This window comes from Gadus chalcogrammus, chromosome 4, assembly GCF_026213295.1.
Source record: "Gadus chalcogrammus isolate NIFS_2021 chromosome 4, NIFS_Gcha_1.0, whole genome shotgun sequence".
In the NCBI taxonomy this organism is placed as follows: Eukaryota; Metazoa; Chordata; class Actinopteri; order Gadiformes; family Gadidae; genus Gadus; species Gadus chalcogrammus.
In genome coordinates, this window is record NC_079415.1 from 54,390 (window position 1) to 77,317 (window position 22,928).

At 48.2% G+C, this 22,928-nt stretch overlaps 1 protein-coding gene across 1 annotated transcript; it reads right to left on the reverse strand.

Moving 5' to 3' along the window:
- Positions 1 to 1,016: 1,016 nt before the first annotated feature.
- On the reverse strand, positions 1,017 to 20,249 carry depdc4 (DEP domain containing 4). The gene is made up of 9 exons (XM_056587930.1): positions 20,056 to 20,249; positions 18,965 to 19,382; positions 18,462 to 18,616; positions 15,939 to 16,143; positions 8,470 to 8,741; positions 4,064 to 4,206; positions 2,878 to 3,003; positions 2,492 to 2,570; positions 1,017 to 1,235 (listed from the first exon to the last, which is right to left on the reverse strand). The coding sequence occupies exons 1-9, from the start codon at positions 20,198 to 20,200 to the stop codon at positions 1,036 to 1,038; spliced, it is 1,743 nt and encodes a 580-aa protein (XP_056443905.1). The 5' UTR covers positions 20,201 to 20,249; the 3' UTR covers positions 1,017 to 1,035.
- Positions 20,250 to 22,928: the final 2,679 nt, after the last annotated feature.

A 22,928-nucleotide genomic window follows, 5' to 3' on the forward strand; every position in this document is an offset into this window, starting at 1 on the left:
CACTTGACATAGCGAAAGCATTCAAAGTGAAAGCAGTTAATGTGCACAAATGAAAAGAGCAACAAAAACAGCTTGTTTTCACCTCTTAGTTTGGAGAATGGGTTGGAAAATACCAAAATACCAAATTTAGAACTGCAATGAAGACACTCTTCTATTCTTTCATCAATTATGACAAGAACAGTCCTCAATAAAAACGCAATTTTTTCAAAGTTAAGGTATTAAACTACACCATTGGGAACAGGATAAGGTCATTTTCGATTAGTGATGTGCAATAATTTGCATTAATTCAGCCCTACAAACACTAGCTGCCTGCCCAAAGGTTAGTTCCAAAGAACAGGGGACAACAGAGTACCTTCAGGCAGTACCTTTTCCTAGTTATTAGGTAAGCCAAAGCCCTAGAAATTAAAAGGTAGCAGAACAACTGATTTAAAAATAAGTCGGAAACCATAAAAGAAACAACACCTGAAAATTAAGTTAAATGATTTGCCCCGGAGCGATAAAATCCTAAATAACATTTCCTATTGAAAGTAAAAAAGGGGCGGGACAGCCTAGACCCGGCAGTGTATAGACGGTGTGTGTGTGTATGTAACAGCAAGGATTCTCCCTGATAAACACAACTCCCCCACTCCCTCTCTCTCTCTCTCTCTCTCTCTCTCTCTCTCTCTCTCCCTCCCTCCCCAAGGCACTGACACAGCGCCCCCTGTTCCCCTTTCTCCCTCTCCCCCACTCTCTCTCTCCCTCTCTCCCCCTCTCCCTCCCCCTCTCCTTCTCCCTCCCCCTCCCCAAGGCACTGACACAGGGCCCCCTCTCTCTCCCCCACTCTCTCTCTCCCTCCCTAAGGCACTGACACAGCGCCCCCTGTCCCCCTTTCTCCCTCTCCCCCTCTCTCTCTCTTTCCCTCCCCTTCCTCTCTCCCTCCCCTTCCTCTCTCCCTCTCTCTATCTCTCTCTCCCCCACTCTCCCTCCCTCCCCTAGGCCCTGACACAGTGCCCCCTGTCCCCTACCCCGCTCTCCCTGAGCACTGACATCATTGTCTCAGTAGGTTCCGGAGAAGTGCTGCAGGAACACGACGGGGTGGTGCTTCTGGAACTCCTTCACCAGCCGCGAACGCTCCTTAGCGGGTAGCCCGTCGCTGAGGACGACGTCACTCAGGAGCCGCTTGAGGCTCTGGAGGGTGGAGGCCTCCCTCTGGTCCTCATACTGCTGCGGCGACACCTGCTGGCAGAAGGCGAACGCTGGACGGAGAACGGGGCAGAAGGAGGTTCTACAGTCAGAAGGCGAACGCTGGACGGAGAACGGGGCAGAAGGAGGTTCTACAGTCAGAAGGAGAACGCTGGACGGAGAACGGGGCAGAAGGAGGTTCTACAGTCAGAAGGAGAACGCTGGACGGAGAACGGGGCAGAAGGAGGTTCTACAGTCAGAAGGAGAACGCTGGACGGAGAACGGGGCAGAAGGAGGTTCTACAGTCAGAAGGAGAACGCTGGACGGAGGGCGGGGGAAGAGAAGGGACACGGTGGTTCTCAGGGCTCATTTAAAGAGGAGGAAACTGTTTCCTGATATGAGAGAATGAGCAGTACGCTTAGTGTTGCGTTGAACTGTAAGGAACAGTGTTCCAATAAAGAAAAAAGGTAAGATGTAACAATAGTACTGCAAGGTCATGTTAGCCAAAGGAATATAAGTTCCCTTGACAAACATAAACTGCAAAGGTTATGTTTAACCCTAACCCTAACCCTAACCGTTGCAGTTTACTGCTTGAGCCAGGTCAGGTTTTCAATGATTGACACATTAAAACAATAAAGAAGGAAGGTTAGATGAGAGTTTGCTTTCTATTCATTGAGCATTTTGGCTCGGGAAATAAGGAAGTTGGGGAGCAGAAAGACATCGTCCAAGCATTTCAAGAGGTGTTCGGAAAAAGCCCAAAGATAGGCACTTTGGAGATTTAGTGTCTTGAACTAATGCTGCAAATAAAAAGTATTTGATTTAATTGTCGATAAATTGACTGGTTGTTTATTTTCGTATCATTCGTATCACCCAAAAGAATGTGCAAACAGCACGTCAACTAAAGTGAGTATTCCCATGTATTCACAGAGGTATTCAGGTCGGGTTATACAGGTTATGTAGATAACTTAATCTCCGTTAGAGAACAATACCCACAACTTTACAGCTGCCTGCTCGAGCCCTTTGGTAGCCCCAGGCGAGATTTAGTTTTGCGCCCCGTTCCCATAGTGAGTGTTGCCCTGTTAATTGACATTACTATACTAAACATCACTGAAGACACCTTTACTTTTTGCGTAGCAGGTTTTTCACACATGTTTAGCTCTTCTATACTACATTGCAATTAAACAATGTGTGATGCATGGACAACAAATAGAACATTTTCTTTTTAAATGCTGACACCTGGGAGGTAACAGGTATGGCTGCATTTCACCGCCAAAACTTGCCGATGTCGTGTTTTGTGTGATAAAGGGTACTTGGGGTTGTTTGTACTTACTACCAATGGAGTCTGGGTCTTTTCCTTTTTGCATATCCCTCAGAGTCTTTCTCACAGCCTCAATCACACAGGAAGGGGTCTACAAACACAGGTTCACCTTTATGGCACTTAATGCTCCGCTAAGTTAAATGAACAAATGACAGGACAATCTAAATCCATAAATACAATAATATCTTTTTAGCAACCAATGGTAGTAATATCGTAAGAGATGCAACACTAGGGACTAAACATGAGATTATTGCTTGTCCGTAATATTCCCTGAAATTATTCACATGACATTGACACTGTTAACTACTGACATTTTCATCGCAGTACTCGGTTAATAATAAAGCTTGCGCACACGCACACACACACACACACACACACACACACACACACACACACACCTTGAAGAGGCGGGTGTGGTGGTCCATGAGGAACAGAAAGAGGGCTTGGCTCTGGGCGGGGCTCAGCTCGCGGTTCCGGACGACGGCCTTCTGGAAGGTGCGGCTGACTAACATCCTGTTGGGAATCTGGCAGAAGGAACACCATCATGTCACCCACCCGTGGGATTACCCATACCCTGATATAATACCTATGATATGATACCCTAATATGGTTAGATTACCAATACCCTAACCCTAACCCTATGGTTAGATTACCCATATCCTAACCATAAAATATGGTTAGATTACCCATACCCTAACCATAAAATATGGTTAGATTACCAATACCCTAACCATAAAATATGGTTAGATTACCCATACCCTAACCATAAGATATGGTTAGATTACCCATACCCTAACTGTTGGAGCTATGCAGTTCTTAGATTTAATTGTAAAACATTTTTTGTTTGCTTAATATAAAATAATAGGACTTTTTTATGTTTAATTTGTCGTTTGTAGTATAAATTAGTTAATTTGAGTTTGCTTATGCTTTTGTTTTGAAGTTATTACTAGCCTATATATAGAGGTGTCGGGCACAGGTAAGACAGGCACTGGGAAGGGTCATGGTTTTTTACCAGCTGTACGAGAGAGACAAAGGAGTGAGGCGGCTGGTTCACACTGTTCACATTTGTTTTGTTTGCTTGGAAGATCGGAAAATAAACCTGCAGAAATCTAAATTCACGACAGGACAGTTGACTCTTTCCCCTGCACTGTGTAAGATTCGTCCCCCCTGGTGCCTCAGTGGCTATTTTGATTACGTTGCTTTGTTTGATTTCTTAATTTTCAAGTTATTGTTTTATTGAGGACAAATCGTCACTACACTAACCATAAGATATGGTTAGGGTATGGGAACTAGGGTAAGAGCTAGGGTTAGCCTAACCCATGTGATTACCCATACCCTAACCATAAAATATGGTTAGGGTATGGGTAAAGAAACAGATAATAAAAGTCCCACGGGTTAGCCTAACCCTAACCCGTGGGACTTTTATTATCTGTTTCTTTAAGGAACTGAACACGTTTTGGAAGGTCTGAGCGGTGATTGCAACATAAACCCTCTGGGATTAATAGGGTCGCTCACACACACACACACACACACACACACACACACAGTCCCAACGAGGGGGCTGGTTCCTGCGGGGCTCGCTACCTGTTTGTGCAGACGGCAGGCGTCTGGCGCGGCCGCCTGGGCCATGAAGGCCAACAGTCTGCGCAGCTGGTCCCGCCCGCTGGCGTCCAGCAGACGCAGACACAGCTGGGAGGCCTTCAGGGCGGCGGCCTCCTCGCCGCGCTCTGGAGGACACGGCAGACCAAAGAAGAGTCAAGCACAAGCTAGGATTCTGGAAAGGGGTCACATCAGCCATCCACGTGATTGGTCCAAGGTGGAGGATACTAATCCCCGGCCCCAGGTTCGATTTGACGGTGAGACCTTTATGGGAGCTCAGCCCCTGAAGGGAATATGACATTGTGGGGGGACGTGCGACGTCTGGCCTGCAGGGGGAGTATGGGCAGGTTGGGAGAGCACCGGATTGGCTGGGGGGATTGGACCTGAGTGCGGGCAGGTGTCGGCACTCAGGCCAATCAGGGAGTGTTTGTATTTATGTGCCTGCTTTTGTCTTGTAGTGAGAGGGGAATCCAGGAAGGATTGGCAGCAGAAAGGAGCCGATCGCCAACGGAGATCGCGTCGAGCAAAATATAATTTACACTTGATCCAATTGTCTTTGGTTACACGTTTGAAAAGACAATAAAAGAACTTCCTGGTGGAGCTTGCCTTGTCTCTCCGCCATCTGGGCTAGGTGCCCGAGCACGTTTCCCAATGGGGACTGGTCCATTTCTGTGCGCACGCCCCACATTGGGCTCCACTGTAACGGGTCAATGTAGCGCTGGACACAGGTTTTTGCTTCTTCCACCAGGAAGTTATTTTATTGTCTTTTCAAACGTGTAACCAAAGACAATTGGATCAAGTGTAAATTATATTTTGCTCGACGCGATCTCCGTTGGCGATCGGCTCCTTTCTGCTGCCAATCCTTCCTGGATTCCCCTCTCACTACAAGACAAAAGCAGGCACATAAATACAAACACTCCCTGATTGGCCTGAGTGCCGACACCTGCCGCACTCAGGTCCAATCCCCCCAGCCAATCCGGTGCTCTCCCAACCTGCCCATACTCCCCCTGCAGGCCAGACGTCGCACGTCCCCCCACAGACATGATTGAGGCCGAAGAATCTTATTTAATGTATGACACGGCACCATGGCAAGAAGCAAACTGCCAGACAGATAACTTTATCAGACTCAAATAAACCGTGATAAAGTAGATGCAATAAATAGAAAACAGATTCAGTGATTCAGTTTAAGCCATCTGCAATTGAAGTTTGATTCAACTTGAGCTGCACACAACTGCAAGTACCCATTAATAAGGGTTAGGGTTAACCCAAGTACCCATTAATAAGGGTTAGGGTTAACCCAAGAACCCATTAATAAGGGTTAGGGTTAACCCAAGTACCCATTAATAAGGGTTAGGGTTAACCCTAACCCATTAATAAGGGTTAGGGTTAACCCAAGTACCCATTAATAAGGGTTAGGGTTAACCCAAGAACCCATTAATAAGGGTTAGGGTTAACCCAAGTACCCATTAATAAGGGTTAGGGTTAACCCAAGTACCCATTAATAAGGGTTAGGGTTAACCCAAGTACCCATTAATAAGGGTTAGGGTTAACCCAAGAACCCATTAATAAGGGTTAGGGTTAACCCAAGTACCCATTAATAAGGGTTAGGGTTAACCCAAGTACCCATTAATAAGGGTTAGGGTTAACCCAAGAACCCATTAATAAGGGTTAGGGTTAACCCAAGTACCCATTAATAAGGGTTAGGGTTAACCCAAGAACCCATTAATAAGGGTTAGGGTTAACCCAAGTACCCATTAATAAGGGTTAGGGTTAACCCTAACCCATTAATAAGGGTTAGGGTTAACCCAAGTACCCATTAATAAGGGTTAGGGTTAACCCAAGAACCCATTAATAAGGGTTAGGGTTAACCCAAGTACCCATTAATAAGGGTTAGGGTTAACCCAAGTACCCATTAATAAGGGTTAGGGTTAACCCAAGTACCCATTAATAAGGGTTAGGGTTAACCCAAGAACCCATTAATAAGGGTTAGGGTTAACCCAAGTACCCATTAATAAGGGTTAGGGTTAACCCAAGTACCCATTAATAAGGGTTAGGGTTAACCCAAGAACCCATTAATAAGGGTTAGGGTTAACCCAAGTACCCATTAATAAGGGTTAGGGTTAACCCTAACCCATTAATAAGGGTTAGGGTTAACCCAAGTACCCATTAATAAGGGTTAGGGTTAACCCAAGAACCCATTAATAAGGGTTAGGGTTAACCCAAGTACCCATTAATAAGGGTTAGGGTTAACCCAAGTACCCATTAATAAGGGTTAGGGTTAACCCAAGTACCCATTAATAAGGGTTAGGGTTAACCCAAGAACCCATTAATAAGGGTTAGGGTTAACCCAAGTACCCATTAATAAGGGTTAGGGTTAACCCAAGTACCCATTAATAAGGGTTAGGGTTAACCCAAGAACCCATTAATAGGGGGTTAGGGTTAACCCAAGTACCCATTAATAAGGGTTAGGGTTAACCCAAGTACCCATTGATAAGGGTTAGGGTTAACCCAAGTACCCATTAATAAGGGTTAGGGTTAACCCAAGTACCCATTGATAAGTGTTAGGGTTAACCCAAGTACCCATTAATAAGGGTTAGGGTTAACCCAAGTACCCATTAATAAGGGTTAGGGTTAACCCAAGTACCCATTAATAAGGGTTAGGGTTAACCCAAGTACCCATTAATAATGGTTAGGGTTAACCCAAAGACCCATTAATAACGACCAATGTGACCCAACTTCCCTATCCGAACATTGATCAACTGTAATTGCAAAGTATCCCCTTACTTGGGTTTTTAAACATGAAATCCACTACCTACTGCTTCTTGAACAAAACATTGTGTTTGGAAAATAAATTAATAATGTATAACAAAATTGAGGGGTGCTAAGAGGAAATTAAAAACCCTAAAAAACCCTAAAAATAACCAATTCCTAACCAACCCATTGAGAACCCTTTATCCTCTCACCCAGTAAGCCATGTATTGAGAACCCTTTATCCTCTCACCCAGTAAGCCATGTATTGAGAACCCTTTATCCTCTCACCCAGTAAGCCATGTATTGAGAACCCTTTATCCTCTCACCCAGTAAGCCATGTATTGAGAACCCTTTATCCTCTCACCCAGTAAGCCATGTATTGAGAACCCTTTATCCTCTGACCCAGTAAGCCATGTATTGAGAATAGGGCCCGACCGATTCATCGGCCTGCTGATTTAATCGGCCGATTATAGCCTTTTTGAAAATAATCAACATCTGCCAAAAAGACGCCGATTACAACCTATTTTCATTTTTTTTTTAAATGTTTTGCGCTTAGTATCCTGCAGATTGCGCTCCTACTCGCCTTGCTAACTAACAACTTTAGCTGGAGTAAAAAAGAGGAGATTGAATTTTACCGTACAACATGAAAGCACGCTCGCTCAGGCAGCTGCGCGCTCACCTCACCAATGTACACAAGACGCGTTGTTTGAGCATGTTGTGCCTGTTTTTCTTTAGGTCCCAGGCCATGTTAATTTGTAATACTGTAGACTCTAACTGTGAGACCATACTGCTCAGCACGCACATGTTAGTCACTGCTCACGAGCGCAGCACATTGGGAGTTAGGTATTTATTTTACATTTTACATTACACCCATTTCTGACTGTAAATGTATTCTAAAACACTCAAAGGTTCTGCATTCAATTCACATATTCGTCAAGTGTTTAAAGTATATTTAAGGTATCAAAAACTACGTTTTATAGGCTTTTTTTTGTTTTGTTTTTAATCGGCCGATTAAATCGTAATCGTGATTTTTCTCTGAAAATTATCGGCATCGGCACTCAAAAATCAATATCGGTCGGGCCCTAATTGAGAACCCTTTATCCTCTCACCCAGTAAGCCATGTATTGAGAACCCTTTATCCTCTCACCCAGTATGCCATGTATTGAGAACCCTTTATCCTCTCACCCAGTAAGCCATGTATTGAGAACCCTTTATCCTCTCACCCAGTAAGCCATGTATTGAGAACCCTTTATCCTCTCACCCAGTAAGCCATGTATTGAGAACCCTTTATCCTCTCACCCAGTAAGCCATGTATTGAGAACCCTTTGTCCTCTCACCCAGTAAGCCATGTATTGAGAACCCTTTATCCTCTCACCCAGTAAGCCATGTATTGAGAACCCTTTATCCTCTCACCCAGTAAGCCATGTATTGAGAACCCTTTATCCTCTCACCCAGTAAGCCATTTATTGAGAACCCTTATCCTCTCACCCAGTAAGCCATGTATTGAGAACCCTTTATCCTCTGACCCAGTAAGCCATGTATTGAGAACCCTTTATCCTCTCACCCAGTAAGCCATGTATTGAGAACCCTTTATCCTCTCACCCAGTAAGCCATGTATTGAGAACCCTTTATCCTCTCACCCAGTAAGCCATGTATGGCAACGTGCACGTCAGAGTAGCGTCCTGCCAGCAGTGGGCCAGTCTCCTGCCCGCCGTAGTGCTTGGCTATGACGTCGAAAAGCAGCCTCTTGGGCCCCTCCCCCGCGGCGGCGGCCCCGGGCTGCTCCCCCGCGGCAGCGGCCCCGCCGGGCCCCGCCCCCGTGGCGGCGGCCAGCTGCCCCCCCACCGCTACGATCAGCTGGTCGGGGAGGAGCTCCAAGCAGTCGGCTGCTGCCAGGAGCCAGTCGTCCAGACTGAGTCAGACAGACACACAGAGAGAGAGAGAGAGAGACACAGAGAGAGAGAGAGAGAGACACAGAGAGAGACACAGAGAGAGAGAGAGAGAGAGAGAGAGAGAGAGAGAGAGAGAGAGAGAGAGAGAGAGAGAGAGAGAGAGAGAGAGAGAGAGAGAGAGAGAGAGAGAGAGAGAGAGAGAGAGAGAGAGAGAGAGAGAGAGAGAGAGAGAGAGAGAGGCACAAAGACAGACAGACGGACACACAGAGAGAGAGAGGCACAAAGACAGACAGACGGACACACAGAGAGAGGCACAAAGACAGACAGACGGACAGAGAGAGAGAGAGAGAGGCACAAAGACGGACAGACAGAGAGAGAGAGAGGCACAAAGACAGACAGACGGACACAGAGAGAGGCACAAAGACAGACAGACGGACGGACAGAGAGAGAGGCACACAGACAGACAGACGGACACACAGAGAGAGAGAGACACAGACAGACAGCAAGAATACATCAGAATACATTATCACAAGATAAACGTGAGCTCCGTTGAAGTTAATCACAGTGAAATTGTTAATCAAATCTAAATACCACGGAAAAGGAAAAAGAACATTTAATAATAATGGATTGAATTTATATTGCGCTTTTCCGGACACTCGAAGACGCTTTACAGTGGAGGGGGGACCTCTCTCACCACCACCGGTGGAGGGGGGACCTCTCTCACCACCACCAGTGGAGGGGGGACCTCTCACCACCACCGGTGGAGGGGGGACCTCTCTCACCACCGGTGGAGGGGGGACCTCTCTCACCACCACCAGTGGAGGGGGGACCTCTCTCACCACCACCGGTGGAGGGGGGACCTCTCTCACCACCAGTGGAGGGGGGACCTCTCTCACCACCACCAGTGGAGGGGGGACCTCTCTCACCATCACCAGTGGAGGGGGGACCTCTCTCACCACCACCGGTGGAGGGGGGACCTCTCTCACCACCACCGGTGGAGGGGGGACCTCTCTCACCACCACCGGTGGAGGGGGGACCTCTCTCACCACCACCAGTGGAGGGGGGACCTCTCTCACCACCACCAGTGGAGGGGGGACCTCTCTCACCACCACCAGTGGAGGGGGGGACCTCTCTCACCACCACCAGTGGAGGGGGGACCTCTCACCACCACCACCAGTGGAGGGGGGACCTCTCTCACCACCACCAGTGGAGGGGGGACCTCTCTCACCACCACCAGTGGAGGGGGGACCTCTCACCACCACCAGTGGAGGGGGGACCTCTCTCACCACCAGTGGAGGGGGGACCTCTCTCTCCACCACCAGTGGAGGGGGGACCTCTCTCTCCACCACCAGTGGAGGGGGGACCTCTCTCACCACCACCAGTGGAGGGGGGACCTCTCACCACCACCAGTGGAGGGGGGACCTCTCTCACCACCACCACCAGTGGAGGGGGGACCTCTCTCACCACCATCACCAGTGGAGGGGGGACCTCTCTCACCACCACCACCAGTGGAGGGGGGACCTCTCACCACCACCAGTGGAGGGGGGACCTCTCTCACCACCACCGGTGGAGGGGGGACCTCTCTCACCACCACCACCAGTGGAGGGGGGACCTCTCTCACCACCACCAGTGGAGGGGGGACCTCTCTCACCACCACCAGTGGAGGGGGGACCTCTCTCACCACCACCAGTGGAGGGGGGACCTCTCTCACCACCACCAGTGGAGGGGGGACCTCTCTCACCACCAGTGGAGGGGGGACCTCTCTCACCACCACCAGTGGAGGGGGGACCTCTCACCACCACCAGTGGAGGGGGCACCTCTCTCACCACCAGTGGAGGGGGGACCTCTCTCACCACCACCAGTGGAGGGGGGACCTCTCTCACCATCACCAGTGGAGGGGGGACCTCTCTCACCACCACCAGTGGAGGGGGGACCTCTCTCACCACCACCGGTGGAGGGGGGACCTCTCTCACCATCACCGGTGGAGGGGGGACCTCTCTCACCACCACCAGTGGAGGGGGGACCTCTCTCACCACCACCAGTGGAGGGGGGACCTCTCTCACCACCACCGGTGGAGGGGGGACCTCTCTCACCACCACCAGTGGAGGGGGGACCTCTCTCACCATCACCAGTGGAGGGGGGACCTCTCTCACCACCACCAGTGGAGGGGGGACCTCTCTCACCACCACCAGTGGAGGGGGGACCTCTCTCACCACCACCAGTGGAGGGGGGACCTCTCTCACCACCACCAGTGGAGGGGGGACCTCTCTCACCACCAGTGGAGGGGGGACCTCTCTCACCACCACCAGTGGAGGGGGGACCTCTCACCACCACCAGTGGAGGGGGGACCTCTCTCACCACCACCAGTGGAGGGGGGACCTCTCTCACCACCACCAGTGGAGGGGGGACCTCTCTCACCACCAGTGGAGGGGGGACCTCTCACCACCACCACCAGTGGAGGGGGGACCTCTCTCACCACCACCAGTGGAGGGGGGACCTCTCTCACCACCACCAGTGGAGGGGGGACCTCTCTCACCACCACCAGTGGAGGGGGGACCTCTCACCACCACCAGTGGAGGGGGGACCTCTCTCACCACCAGTGGAGGGGGGACCTCTCTCTCCACCACCAGTGGAGGGGGGACCTCTCTCACCACCACCAGTGGAGGGGGGACCTCTCACCACCACCAGTGGAGGGGGGACCTCTCTCACCACCACCACCAGTGGAGGGGGGACCTCTCTCACCACCATCACCGGTGGAGGGGGGACCTCTCTCACCACCACCACCAGTGGAGGGGGGACCTCTCACCACCACCAGTGGAGGGGGGACCTCTCTCACCACCACCGGTGGAGGGGGGACCTCTCTCACCACCACCACCAGTGGAGGGGGGACCTCTCTCACCACCACCAGTGGAGGGGGGACCTCTCTCACCACCACCAGTGGAGGGGGGACCTCTCTCACCACCACCAGTGGAGGGGGGACCTCTCTCACCACCACCAGTGGAGGGGGGACCTCTCTCACCACCACCAGTGGAGGGGGGACCTCTCTCACCACCACCAGTGGAGGGGGGACCTCTCTCACCACCAGTGGAGGGGGGACCTCTCTCACCACCACCAGTGGAGGGGGGACCTCTCACCACCACCAGTGGAGGGGGGACCTCTCTCACCACCACCAGTGGAGGGGGGACCTCTCTCACCACCAGTGGAGGGGGGACCTCTCACCACCACCAGTGGAGGGGGGACCTCTCTCACCACCACCACCAGTGGAGGGGGGACCTCTCACCACCACCAGTGGAGGGGGGACCTCTCTCACCACCACCACCAGTGGAGGGGGGACCTCTCTCACCACCACCAGTGGAGGGGGGACCTCTCACCACCACCAGTGGAGGGGGGACCTCTCTCACCACCACCAGTGGAGGGGGGACCTCTCTCACCACCACCAGTGGAGGGGGGACCTCTCTCACCACCACCGGTGGAGGGGGGACCTCTCTCACCACCACCACCGGTGGAGGGGGGACCTCTCTCACCACCAGTGGAGGGGGGACCTCTCTCACCACCACCAGTGGAGGGGGGACCTCTCTCACCACCACCAGTGGAGGGGGGACCTCTCTCACCACCACCAGTGGAGGGGGGACCTCTCTCACCACCACCAGTGGAGGGGGGACCTCTCTCACCACCACCACCAGTGGAGGGGGGACCTCTCTCACCACCAGTGGAGGGGGGACCTCTCTCACCACCACCAGTGGAGGGGGGACCTCTCTCACCACCACCAGTGGAGGGGGGACCTCTCTCACCACCACCAGTGGAGGGGGGACCTCTCTCACCACCACCACCAGTGGAGGGGGGACCTCTCTCACCACCACCACCAGTGGAGGGGGGACCTCTCTCACCACCACCAGTGGAGGGGGGACCTCTCTCACCACCACCACCAGTGGAGGGGGGACCTCTCTCACCACCACCAGTGGAGGGGGGACCTCTCTCACCACCACCAGTGGAGGGGGGACCTCTCTCACCACCACCACCAGTGGAGGGGGGACCTCTCTCACCACCACCAGTGGAGGGGGGACCTCTCTCACCACCAGTGGAGGGGGGACCTCTCTCACCACCACCAGTGTGACGCACCCACTGGGGTGACGCACGGCAGCCGGTCGGCGCCAGAGCGCTCACCACACACCAGCGTTCCCCCAAGAAAATCTCTTAGTCAAGGTGGTCAAGGAGTGGGGGGGGGGGGGGGGGGGGTCTTCGGTGAGCAATAATATATACAACCATTTACTGCCGTTTCAATTCCATTCAAAAAGTTTTATGGCACGACTATTGTAACACTACACGACTATGGCACGACTATTAACACTATTACAGATGCATTATTTATCTTTATTTTTTGTAGTTGATGGAAGCATGTTTTCTTTCCCTATGAGAGTTTTTCTCTTAGGTTTGTTTTCATACATTGGTAGTCAAGGCGGGGCCCTACTGTTGTTAAGGCCTTAGCCATACAGGGCTGGGTTAGGGTTAGGGTTAGGGTTAGCGGGGCCCTACTGTTGTTAAGGGTTAGGGTTAGCGGGGCCCTACTGTTGTTAAGGCCTTAGCCATACAGTGCTGGGGAAACACTGCACCAGCTGGAGGTTAGGGTTAGGGTTAACCCTAACCCTAACCCTGTTGTTAAGGCCTTACTGTCCGTCCACACCAGAAGCAAATTGAGCGACCAAATCGCCGGAAGTCATTCACTTTCTATGGGCAAGAGCGGAGTATTTATAGGCTACATCTAGAACGTTCGTATTTAAGCGGGAATCATTATAATTTGCTCTACATGCCACCAATCTAACCAACCAATCGCGTGTAGCATGCTTTAAACAAAACCAAAAAAGTATTTGAAATCGTCACATAAACAAACTAATCGACAAGACGAGGGATAAATGACAAGGGATATATCTCTTGTCTTTTATCCCTCTATTCCCCACTATTCACGGAGCCTGAGGTGAATAATTTTTAATTAAATAGTCTAGATAGATAGATAGTCAAGTCTTTATTAATACCAAACGACACAAATCGTCGGGAATCCATTTAGGTGGTTCGTCCCACACAGGACAGTAGCCTACAATACCACACAGAACAAGTCTGACTGGATAATACACACAATACATCACATTAAAACTAGACACGCGTTGATAGATAGATAGACAGAAAGGCCTAGATAGATAGATAGATATGTTCCATTATTTGCCTTGCGGAGCCAACCAGTCCTGTGCACGTATGCAAATTAGCCATGTGTCCCAACGTCTATTTGTTTTGAATGCGACGAATGAGTGCAGATCATGATTTGCAGATCCAGATCAGTGAAACATATTTTAACTACTACAGCACGCAGGGTTTTTTGTTCTCGGTTGTAATTAGCCTACATTTTAGGATTTTTTTTATATTGGGGGGAATCACTGTCCTACTTGTTGTCGAAGCACTTTATCGAACAAGCAAAACCGTCTCGGCAATATGGCCAAGGTGTATGGGAGAGTTCACTATTTGATATGGCTGTCTGTAGGGCCTACTAAACGCATACGGTTCCTTTAAATGCGTCTGCATAATTGAATTGTACGTCATGAGCGACTTGAGCGACCAAAGCGAACAGAAAAATTCGCAGCGAAACTTTGTGAGCGACCAGAGCGTCTTTGACGCTTTGGTCGCTCCTGGTGTGGACGTACAGTTAGCCATACAGTGCTGGGGGAAACACTGCACCAGCTGGAGGTTAGGGTTAGGGTTAGCGGGGCCCTACTGTTGTTAAGGGTTAGGGTTAGGGTTAGGGTTAGCGGGGCCCTACTGTTGTTAAGGGTTAGGGTTAGGGTTAGCGGGGCCCTACTGTTGTTAAGGCCTTAGCCATACAGTGCTGGGGAAACACTGCACCAGCTGGAGGTTAGGGTTAGGGTTAGGGTTAGCGGGGCCCTACTGTTGTTAAGGGTTAGGGTTAGGGTTAGCGGGGCCCTACTGTTGTTAAGGCCTTAGCCATACAGTGCTGGGGGAAACACTGCACCAGCTGGAGGTTAGGGTTAGGGTTAGGGTTAGCGGGGCCCTACTGTTGTTAAGGGTTAGGGTTAGGGTTAGCGGGGCCCTACTGTTGTTAAGGCCTTAGCCATACAGTGCTGGGGGAGGGTTAGGGTTAGGGTTAGGGTTAGCACCAGCTGGAGGTGGAGAGTGAGGGCATTAATGAGCCAGCCAATTATACAGGAGGATTATTATGATTATCTTTTCTTCCATGTATCCCCAATGTAAGTTGGCCTGACTTGCAACTAATAAAGGTAAACTTGTCATTAATATGTGCCATAATGCATAGGCAGCACACAGATCATTCTCAGACACTAGGGGTGTAACGATACGTGTATTTGTTCTGACGTTTTTCGGTTGGGGTCTAATGGTGCGTTCGAGTATTCTCTGCGAACCGCCTCGGATCTCGGATCTGATGCCACGCCCACACTTCAAGCGTTTTATTATTTTGCTCGGTCGTTGGAGGAAAACATGGACGCCACCCGGAAAGCTGTTGTCGCGGTAGCATTGGCAGAGGACCAGGCGATCCAATATAAGTAGGCTATAGGCCATAGTCAAGTCAAGTCAAGTTTATTTATATAGCACATTTAAAACAACAGTAGTTGACCAAAGTGCTGTACACAAATACAATATATTTGTGTACATAGGCAGAGATACGGACGCAGTAAGGTATTGCAGTAATACGAGTGATTGAAATTACCATTTAAACCACCAAAGTGGTCCAAGCACAATGAAAACAATTTCGCTCAGTCACCACTGAGTTCAACCGAGATGGCGAGATCGCCGTCCGAGGAAAAGGGGCGTGTTTGTGCGTGTCGCTAGGCAACGTCCTCGGACCTCCGAGACGGATGGATATTAAAACGCACCATATCTGTTCGATGATCGTTTCTTTTTGGTGCGTACCGATTATTATTTTTATTTTTTTATCTTTATTTAAGAAATTTTGATTATCACACTCGGAGTGTCTTGTCTTGTACCGAAAAACCTACTGAACTGTAAACGAGGTACGTGCTTAATCGGGACTTTTGTGTATGGCTACACCACTATCAGACACTATGATACCACATCCTGTTTTTGTGAGACAGACGTTCCTTTGTGAGACAGACATATCCACCACCGCAGCGGGGGGCGGGGGTTGTCGATCGCGTGACCAGCGGCGGGCGGTTGGTGAGAAGGGTTCGAACACTGACCGAGGCAGGTGAAGCATTTGGTGCAGTTCTCTTTCCAGGCAGGTGTTGGAGATGACGAGGTCCTGGTGCCCGGAGCCCGGGGGGCGCGGGCAGGCCTGCTCCCCCCGGGCTCGGGGGGGAGAGCTGAGGATGCATTCCAGCATGGGCAGCTCCACAACCTGCAGCAGCTGCAGGAGCGTCTGCTGCCTCCACAAGGCCTCCAGCGCTGAGGAGGGAGGCAGTGGAGGGTTACCTCGTCGTGCTCACAAACCATGTCCTACCTAGTGCATTGGAAACCCAATACGTGTTTCAACAGCACTGTGTTTGTGTGTGTGTCTACGTGTGCATGTGTGTGTGGACGAGGACATGGGACATAATTCATACTTGGTCTTACACACACTATTATAATGATTATAATGATATCTGATATGATATGATATCACTATTATAATGATCACTGTTTTGATTGTTTTTTTTTCTGTTTTGTTTTGTCTTGTTTTTGTTTTATTTATTTCTTATTGCTTATGTTTATTTATTTATCTACTTTATTTTTTTCCACAATGTCTTGTTTTTAAAAAAATGTATGATGACTATATGCTATGTAAGGTGACCTTGGGTGTCTTGAAAGGCGCCTCTAAATTAAATGTATTATTATTATTATTATTATAATCTTGCATATAACCCACTATACTCAAACACACACTATGATACTCCTTTTACATGTATGTGTGAGGGTATATAGTTGGTTATGTGAGAGAGTATGGTACTGCGTGAGAGTATATAGTTGGTTATGTGAGAGAGTGGTAGTGTGTGTGAGTGAGTATGGTACTGTGTGAGGGAGTATGGTACTGTGTGAGAGTATATAGTTGGTTATGTGAGAGAGTGGTAGTGTGTGTGAGTGAGTATGGTACTGTGTGAGGGAGTATGGTACTGTGTGAGAGTATATAGTTGGTTATGTGAGAGAGTATGGTAGTGTGTGTGAGGGAGTATGGTACTGTGTGAGAGTATATAGTTGGTTATGTGAGAGAGTATGGTAGTGTGTGTGAGTGAGTATGGTACTGTGTGAGGGAGTATGGTACTGTGTGAGAGTATATAGTTGGTTATGTGAGAGAGTATGGTAGTGTGTGTGAGTGAGTATGGTACTGTGTGAGTGAGTATGGTACTGTGTGAGAGTATATAGTTGGTTATGTGAGAGAGTATGGTAGTGTGTGTGAGTGAGTATGGTACTGTGTGAGGGAGTATGGTACTGTGTGAGAGTATATAGTTGGTTATGTGAGAGAGTATGGTAGTGTGTGTGAGTGAGTATGGTACTGTGTGAGTGAGTATGGTACTGTGTGAGAGTATATAGTTGGTTATGTGAGAGAGTATGGTAGTGTGTGTGAGGGAGTATGGTAGTGTGTGAGAGTATATAGTTGGTTATGTGAGAGAGTATGGTAGTGTGTGTGAGTGAGTATGGTACTGTGTGGGTGAGTATGGTACTGTGTGAGAGTATATAGTTGGTTATGTGAGAGAGTATGGTAGTGTGTGAGATGGAGTATATGCGTGTGAGGGTATATTTGAAAAGGAAGTTGATTTGATCAAACAGTAATTCTTACTTCCTCATTGATTATGATTATTCAGCACAGCAGGGTGGACTTCTGCAAAGTAGGGTTGGCCACTATTAGATATAGGCAGTACAGTAATGTCCCAAAATTAAATAACTCGCCAGATTGAACCGCTACATGGAGGAGAAAGGGATTATGGCGGGCGGACTCCCGGACAACCGCAGAGTCAGCTCCGGAACTGACTCCTGCTGGAGTGGTTTCTCTGACGTCTCTGGTACTTCCACATCAAGTAAAGACTGGCCATGATTGAGAATGAATTGGCACAAGAGAAAGATGGCGGCCACAAGGGGAAGCCTCTCTCAAACTCGTACACTACTATACTCCCTCAGATACCCAACTATACAGTACTCTAACAGTACTATACTCTCTCACATACAGTACTATACTCTCAGACATACACTCAGATACATACATGGAAAAGGAGTATAATAGTGCGAGTATATGAGTATAGTGGTGTATATGCGAGATTATACAACAGGTGGCTTAAATCCAGCGATCTGATTGGTTCCTAACTGTTGTATAATGAGCGTATACATAACTGCTATGACGCCCAATCATTTTGTGAAAGTTTGCATATCACTCCGCGCCTGGAAGTAGAAACAGTTACAAAGTAAAACATATGTTGGATGATGGAGAGGGTGTAAATGTTGTTACTCCGGGTGTGAGCAAGGCGATGGAGAGACTAACGAAAGCTTAGGCACACGACGAGTGAACTGCTCCATAGGATAAATTGCCGGCGAACCGCTCTAGTTCGCCGGCAACCCTATAATGAGCACATACCACAGCCTGTCGTGATCTATTGCTTAATTATAATAGTGTGTATAAGACCAAGTATGAATTATGTTCAAGGAGGGGCCTCGTGTGTGTGTGTGTGTGTGTGTGTGTGTGTGTGTGTGTGTGTGTGTGTGTGTGTGTGTGTGTGTGTGTGTGTGTGGTTTACCGGCTTTGGAGAGGAAGGAGGAAGACGAGGGGGCGCGGTGGTCCAGTGCGAGGGCCAGAGATGGCTGCAGGTTGATCCTCCTCAGCAGCCTCGCCACGCCTCTCTCTGAGGGGCCGACCGCCAGCGGGTTGGAGAAGGTCCTCAGCTCATGTTGGCTGGAAACATTCAAACCGATACCCTTCATAAGAATATTGGATTGCATTCATGTTCCCAAAGCCCAAAGATGCTCGACTGTCAGGACGCGCCAAAAACTATCCAATCAGAGAGCGGGGGCTGATTAGGGGCCCGTGTTGGTACAATAACCGGGTCCAGGGAGCCGAGGTCCTGAGCACTGATTGGTTGATTGAACAGAGGCATTGACATTTGAAAACATCTTAGAGCACAAATCACTCTCTCACTCTGATAATGGCTATGCTACTTCTTACAAATTAATCTCAAATATAGCTCATAGATCCTAACCCTAACACCTGCAAGGTTATCTTAAATGAAGTTAGATTACCCACCGGGATGCCTTCTTCTTCTTTGATTCAAGCTCACCTGGGGTCACATTTTCGCTGTCACAGTCCTTTGAAAGGGAGCTGCTTAGTGACTTACACTCCAGAAAACGGTAGAGGCTGCAGCTCCCGTCTTCAAAGGCTGTGTCCTTATCCCGACGGAAAAGCTTCGTGCCCACAGGCTCAAACACTTTTGCCTCCATCAGTGCTTGGCACAGACGTGCGGCTTTCAGGCGGGACACTTCGCTGGCACAAAACACCACATTCTGCATCAAGTAACTGAGAACGGCGTCCACCGCATCCGACCCGGTGAAGCAGTCGGCGTGGACGCGCAGGTGCTTTCGCCGACTACGAACCTCGACCTGAGCCTGCAGCGCTTGGATGATATTCTGCCACAAGTGTGTCGCACGAAAGGGTCCAGAGAGCCCTAGTGATGAACATACAAAATACAGGGACATTAAATAAAACGTATACATATAGTTAGACATCCAACTTTGAATTTTAGTACCATTTCAACTCTATAAGATGAATACCTTATGGTCAGATCAAGTCAATTGTATTTGTATTGCCCTTTGTCGCAGTTAGTCTAAAAGGGCCTCACAGGGCACGTTTTACGACACCCCTAAAACTAGCCCCGCAAAAGGAAAAGTCCAAGGAACATCAAGGAAGATGCCATGAGAAGGAGCGCAGAAAGAGGGATCCAGCTTATAGGGATAGTGAGGAGTGAAATGGGTGCCATAATGGACAGCGATAACTGTAGCATTACAGATCAAACAGTATTAAGTAAAATTGTATTGCTAGAATAGAAAATAGAAAATGGTGGTGTAGAGGTAGAAGCATTAAGAGTCCATAGGGAACGGAACACCAATATATAAAATGCATGAATACACCAATTCATACCCTTCCATCGGATCCATTATTATATACTATTATTATCATTATTATTGTGCAGTAACAATGCAAAGCTGTCATTGATCAATGATCCTGTGTATTGTTGTTGTAAATGTCGGAGCGGCCGTTTTAGTATCGACTTAGTAACTACTAGTTTAGATGTGTTGGGATGGTTCAACCTAATGCGTTTATTCAAAATACATACTCACCAATTTGAATATTTTCACGAAAACTCCGAGTTTGGCTATTCAGCCTTCTAAACCGAGGAGTCAAATCTACCGCCATCATTACTGGCTTCTTCCTCTGTGGAGAATTTTTGGGAAAAGCGTTGCAAGGAATGTGGGAATGCGCCATCCATAGGCCAAAACGGAAAACGTTAATACACAAAGTACAACAAAAGAAAACACACATTAATAACACACAGGCCAACCACTAAAACTAAAACCTAGGCAGAGAGTATGGGGTCAGAACAGTCTCATTTATAATGAATGCACAGAGAAGGATTCACAAATGTATTTTGTGATTTATATATAAATTACTCTCTTCTCACTAATACATTTCAATGCACACACCAATGGATATCGGTATGTATGATTGTAAAATAAATCCATCAACAAAAGTAAGTTTCACAAACACATTTCTGATCCACACACGGGACTGGACTGCAGTCATGTGAAAACGAGGGAGGCCTCTGATTGGCTACAGAGAGTTCCTTGTTGAAAAAAATGCATTTGTGAATCCATCCACGTCAGAGGCCTGTTTCAGGTAGCTGGTTTAACATACTCTGAGTTTAATCCTGCGCTCTGAGTTGGTTGACTCAGAGTTCAGGGTTGAAAAGCAACTCTGGGTTTTCGGTTTCTGAACAGGTGATCAGCGTTGGGTTAATCAAGTTCACTCTGGGTTGGGGGCGTGCCTGTTGACTATAAAGAGCCACCATCAATGGATCTCTGATAACATGATCAAACATGGACCAAAAGCGTAGATCCAATTACTTTTCCCCCACGGAATTGGAAATTCTAATGAACGTGTATGCCGAGCAGTTACCCATTTTAACAAAAAAAAAAAGCAATACCGCCGCGGCAGCGAGAGCGCGAGAGAGAGTAAAATAAATTAGTAAAATAAAATAAAATAAGAGGAAAGTTTAATATCTTCCACTTATTCAATGTGTAAATTGTGTGTGTGTGTGTGTGTGTGTGTGTGTGTGTGTGTGTGTGTGTGTGTGTGTGTGTGTGTGTGTGTGTGTGTGTGTGTGTGTGTGTGTGTGTGTGTGTGTGTGTGTGTGTGTGTGTGTGTGTGTGTGTGTGTGTGTGAGCAAATGAAGTACAAAAATATAGTTTAAACAGGTAAACTAATGTTTAATTGAAATCAAATCAATTGTGCTGTTTTGCCTGCTCTACCTAATTTAACAGCTATGTTCAACATGTATTATATATTTGTATACTATATTTAAGCAGTAAATGTAAGTAGTACATTTCCCAGCCACCCCAACACTGCCAATATTTAATAGGATTTAGATATATTAGAAGGCTACACCTAGGCAAAATGCAGTATAAATATATATGTGTCTTCAAAATAGCGCTTACTGAATATTAGGGTAACATTTTCCTCCATGTTAGGCCCGGCAGACTGGAGGGGGTCCACCTTCTGCAGCCCTCACAGAGGCTGAGGAGATGGCCCTCAGCCAACAGAGTATGCGTCCTGTGGCTGAGGGCATCCCTGGGGGGAGCTCCTCTGATCCCCCCCACCCCCCAGGATAGAAGTGCCTTTACAGTATAAGAGGTTGGTTATTCAAAATAATTAAATATGTACACGCAACCCAGCGCGTTGCAAATTAGATGGGGCAATATTCTGGCTCAAGTAATAATTGCACTGTCTAATCATCTTCTTCCAGTTACTGATGGCGTCTTCGCCCTACTTGAACCAGATGCCCTCACAAACCTCCATGCAATTGTAACAATTCAAAAGATGCAAAAGGATGCTTTGGAGATCCAAATTTTGGAACATAAGTTATAAGTGGGTGAGGTGCAAACTGGGATACTGTTCCCTGCTCTAAAAACATACCCAATATAAATGACTTCTTTTTTTTTGTGCTTTCAGAAAATAAAAAAATCCTCATAATAAGTAGATTGTCTTTATTAGAACACGAGCTGTGGTGGGACAAGTTATTTTGTTGAACAGTTAACTGCTGATATCAGAGCGCAAATTATACGTGCAATCCACCGGGAGCGATTGATAAGACCACGGCTCGACATCTTGGCATATTGGATGACTTTCAGGGCGCCCTGGCATGGAGGGGGTACCTGGAGGTACCTACCACCTCAGAGAGTCATGGGCCATACCCCACACTGGTTGAATGTAGGTTTTTGTGTTTTCTTGTATTTTAGATTTTTTTTGCCTTCGAAGTAACACATGCAAACCGTGTGCTTGCCACAGCGCATACTATTCCAAATGTTTCTTTTTTGGTAACTGGGTAGAAAACCTAAAAGTGACAATTCATCAACTTCACAGATCAAGATGGATCAGTGCTTGTAATGAAGCCGCCGGCTACGATCGAACATTCTCCAGTGGATGCAAGTCCGTTAGGACTATTTTATACTTTATGTTGTAAATGCCTCTCGGCATAGTACTCAGACAATATTGCTCTTTGTATGATAGGAGGCCGATACAAATCTTGGATGGGTCATCTGAAACGACTGTGATGTGCTCAGCATCTCCAGCATTATAGCCTAGATAAAACTACCATTTGAAAAAAACGGAGGGCTACGCAAATAGTCTGGAGTGAACTGAGGCCAGGTCCTCGATTGGTAGTGTTGGCTATGTAAGGCTATTTAAATATATTAAAGATTTGCGCGAGAATCTATATCTCTCCACTCCAGCAAAAAGTCAGCAGTTCTCTCATCAAAAGGGCATGCCATTGTGAACACATGAAATCTGCGGTGAACGCCGGTTGAAATACCCAAAACCGGGTTATGTTTCAAACTTAACCTGCGCAAAACCTGCTCCGACCAGGTTTGATTCAGAGCATATGTTGCTATAGCAACTAACATACCGTGATCCTTTTGGAACGGAAAACCTAGGGTTA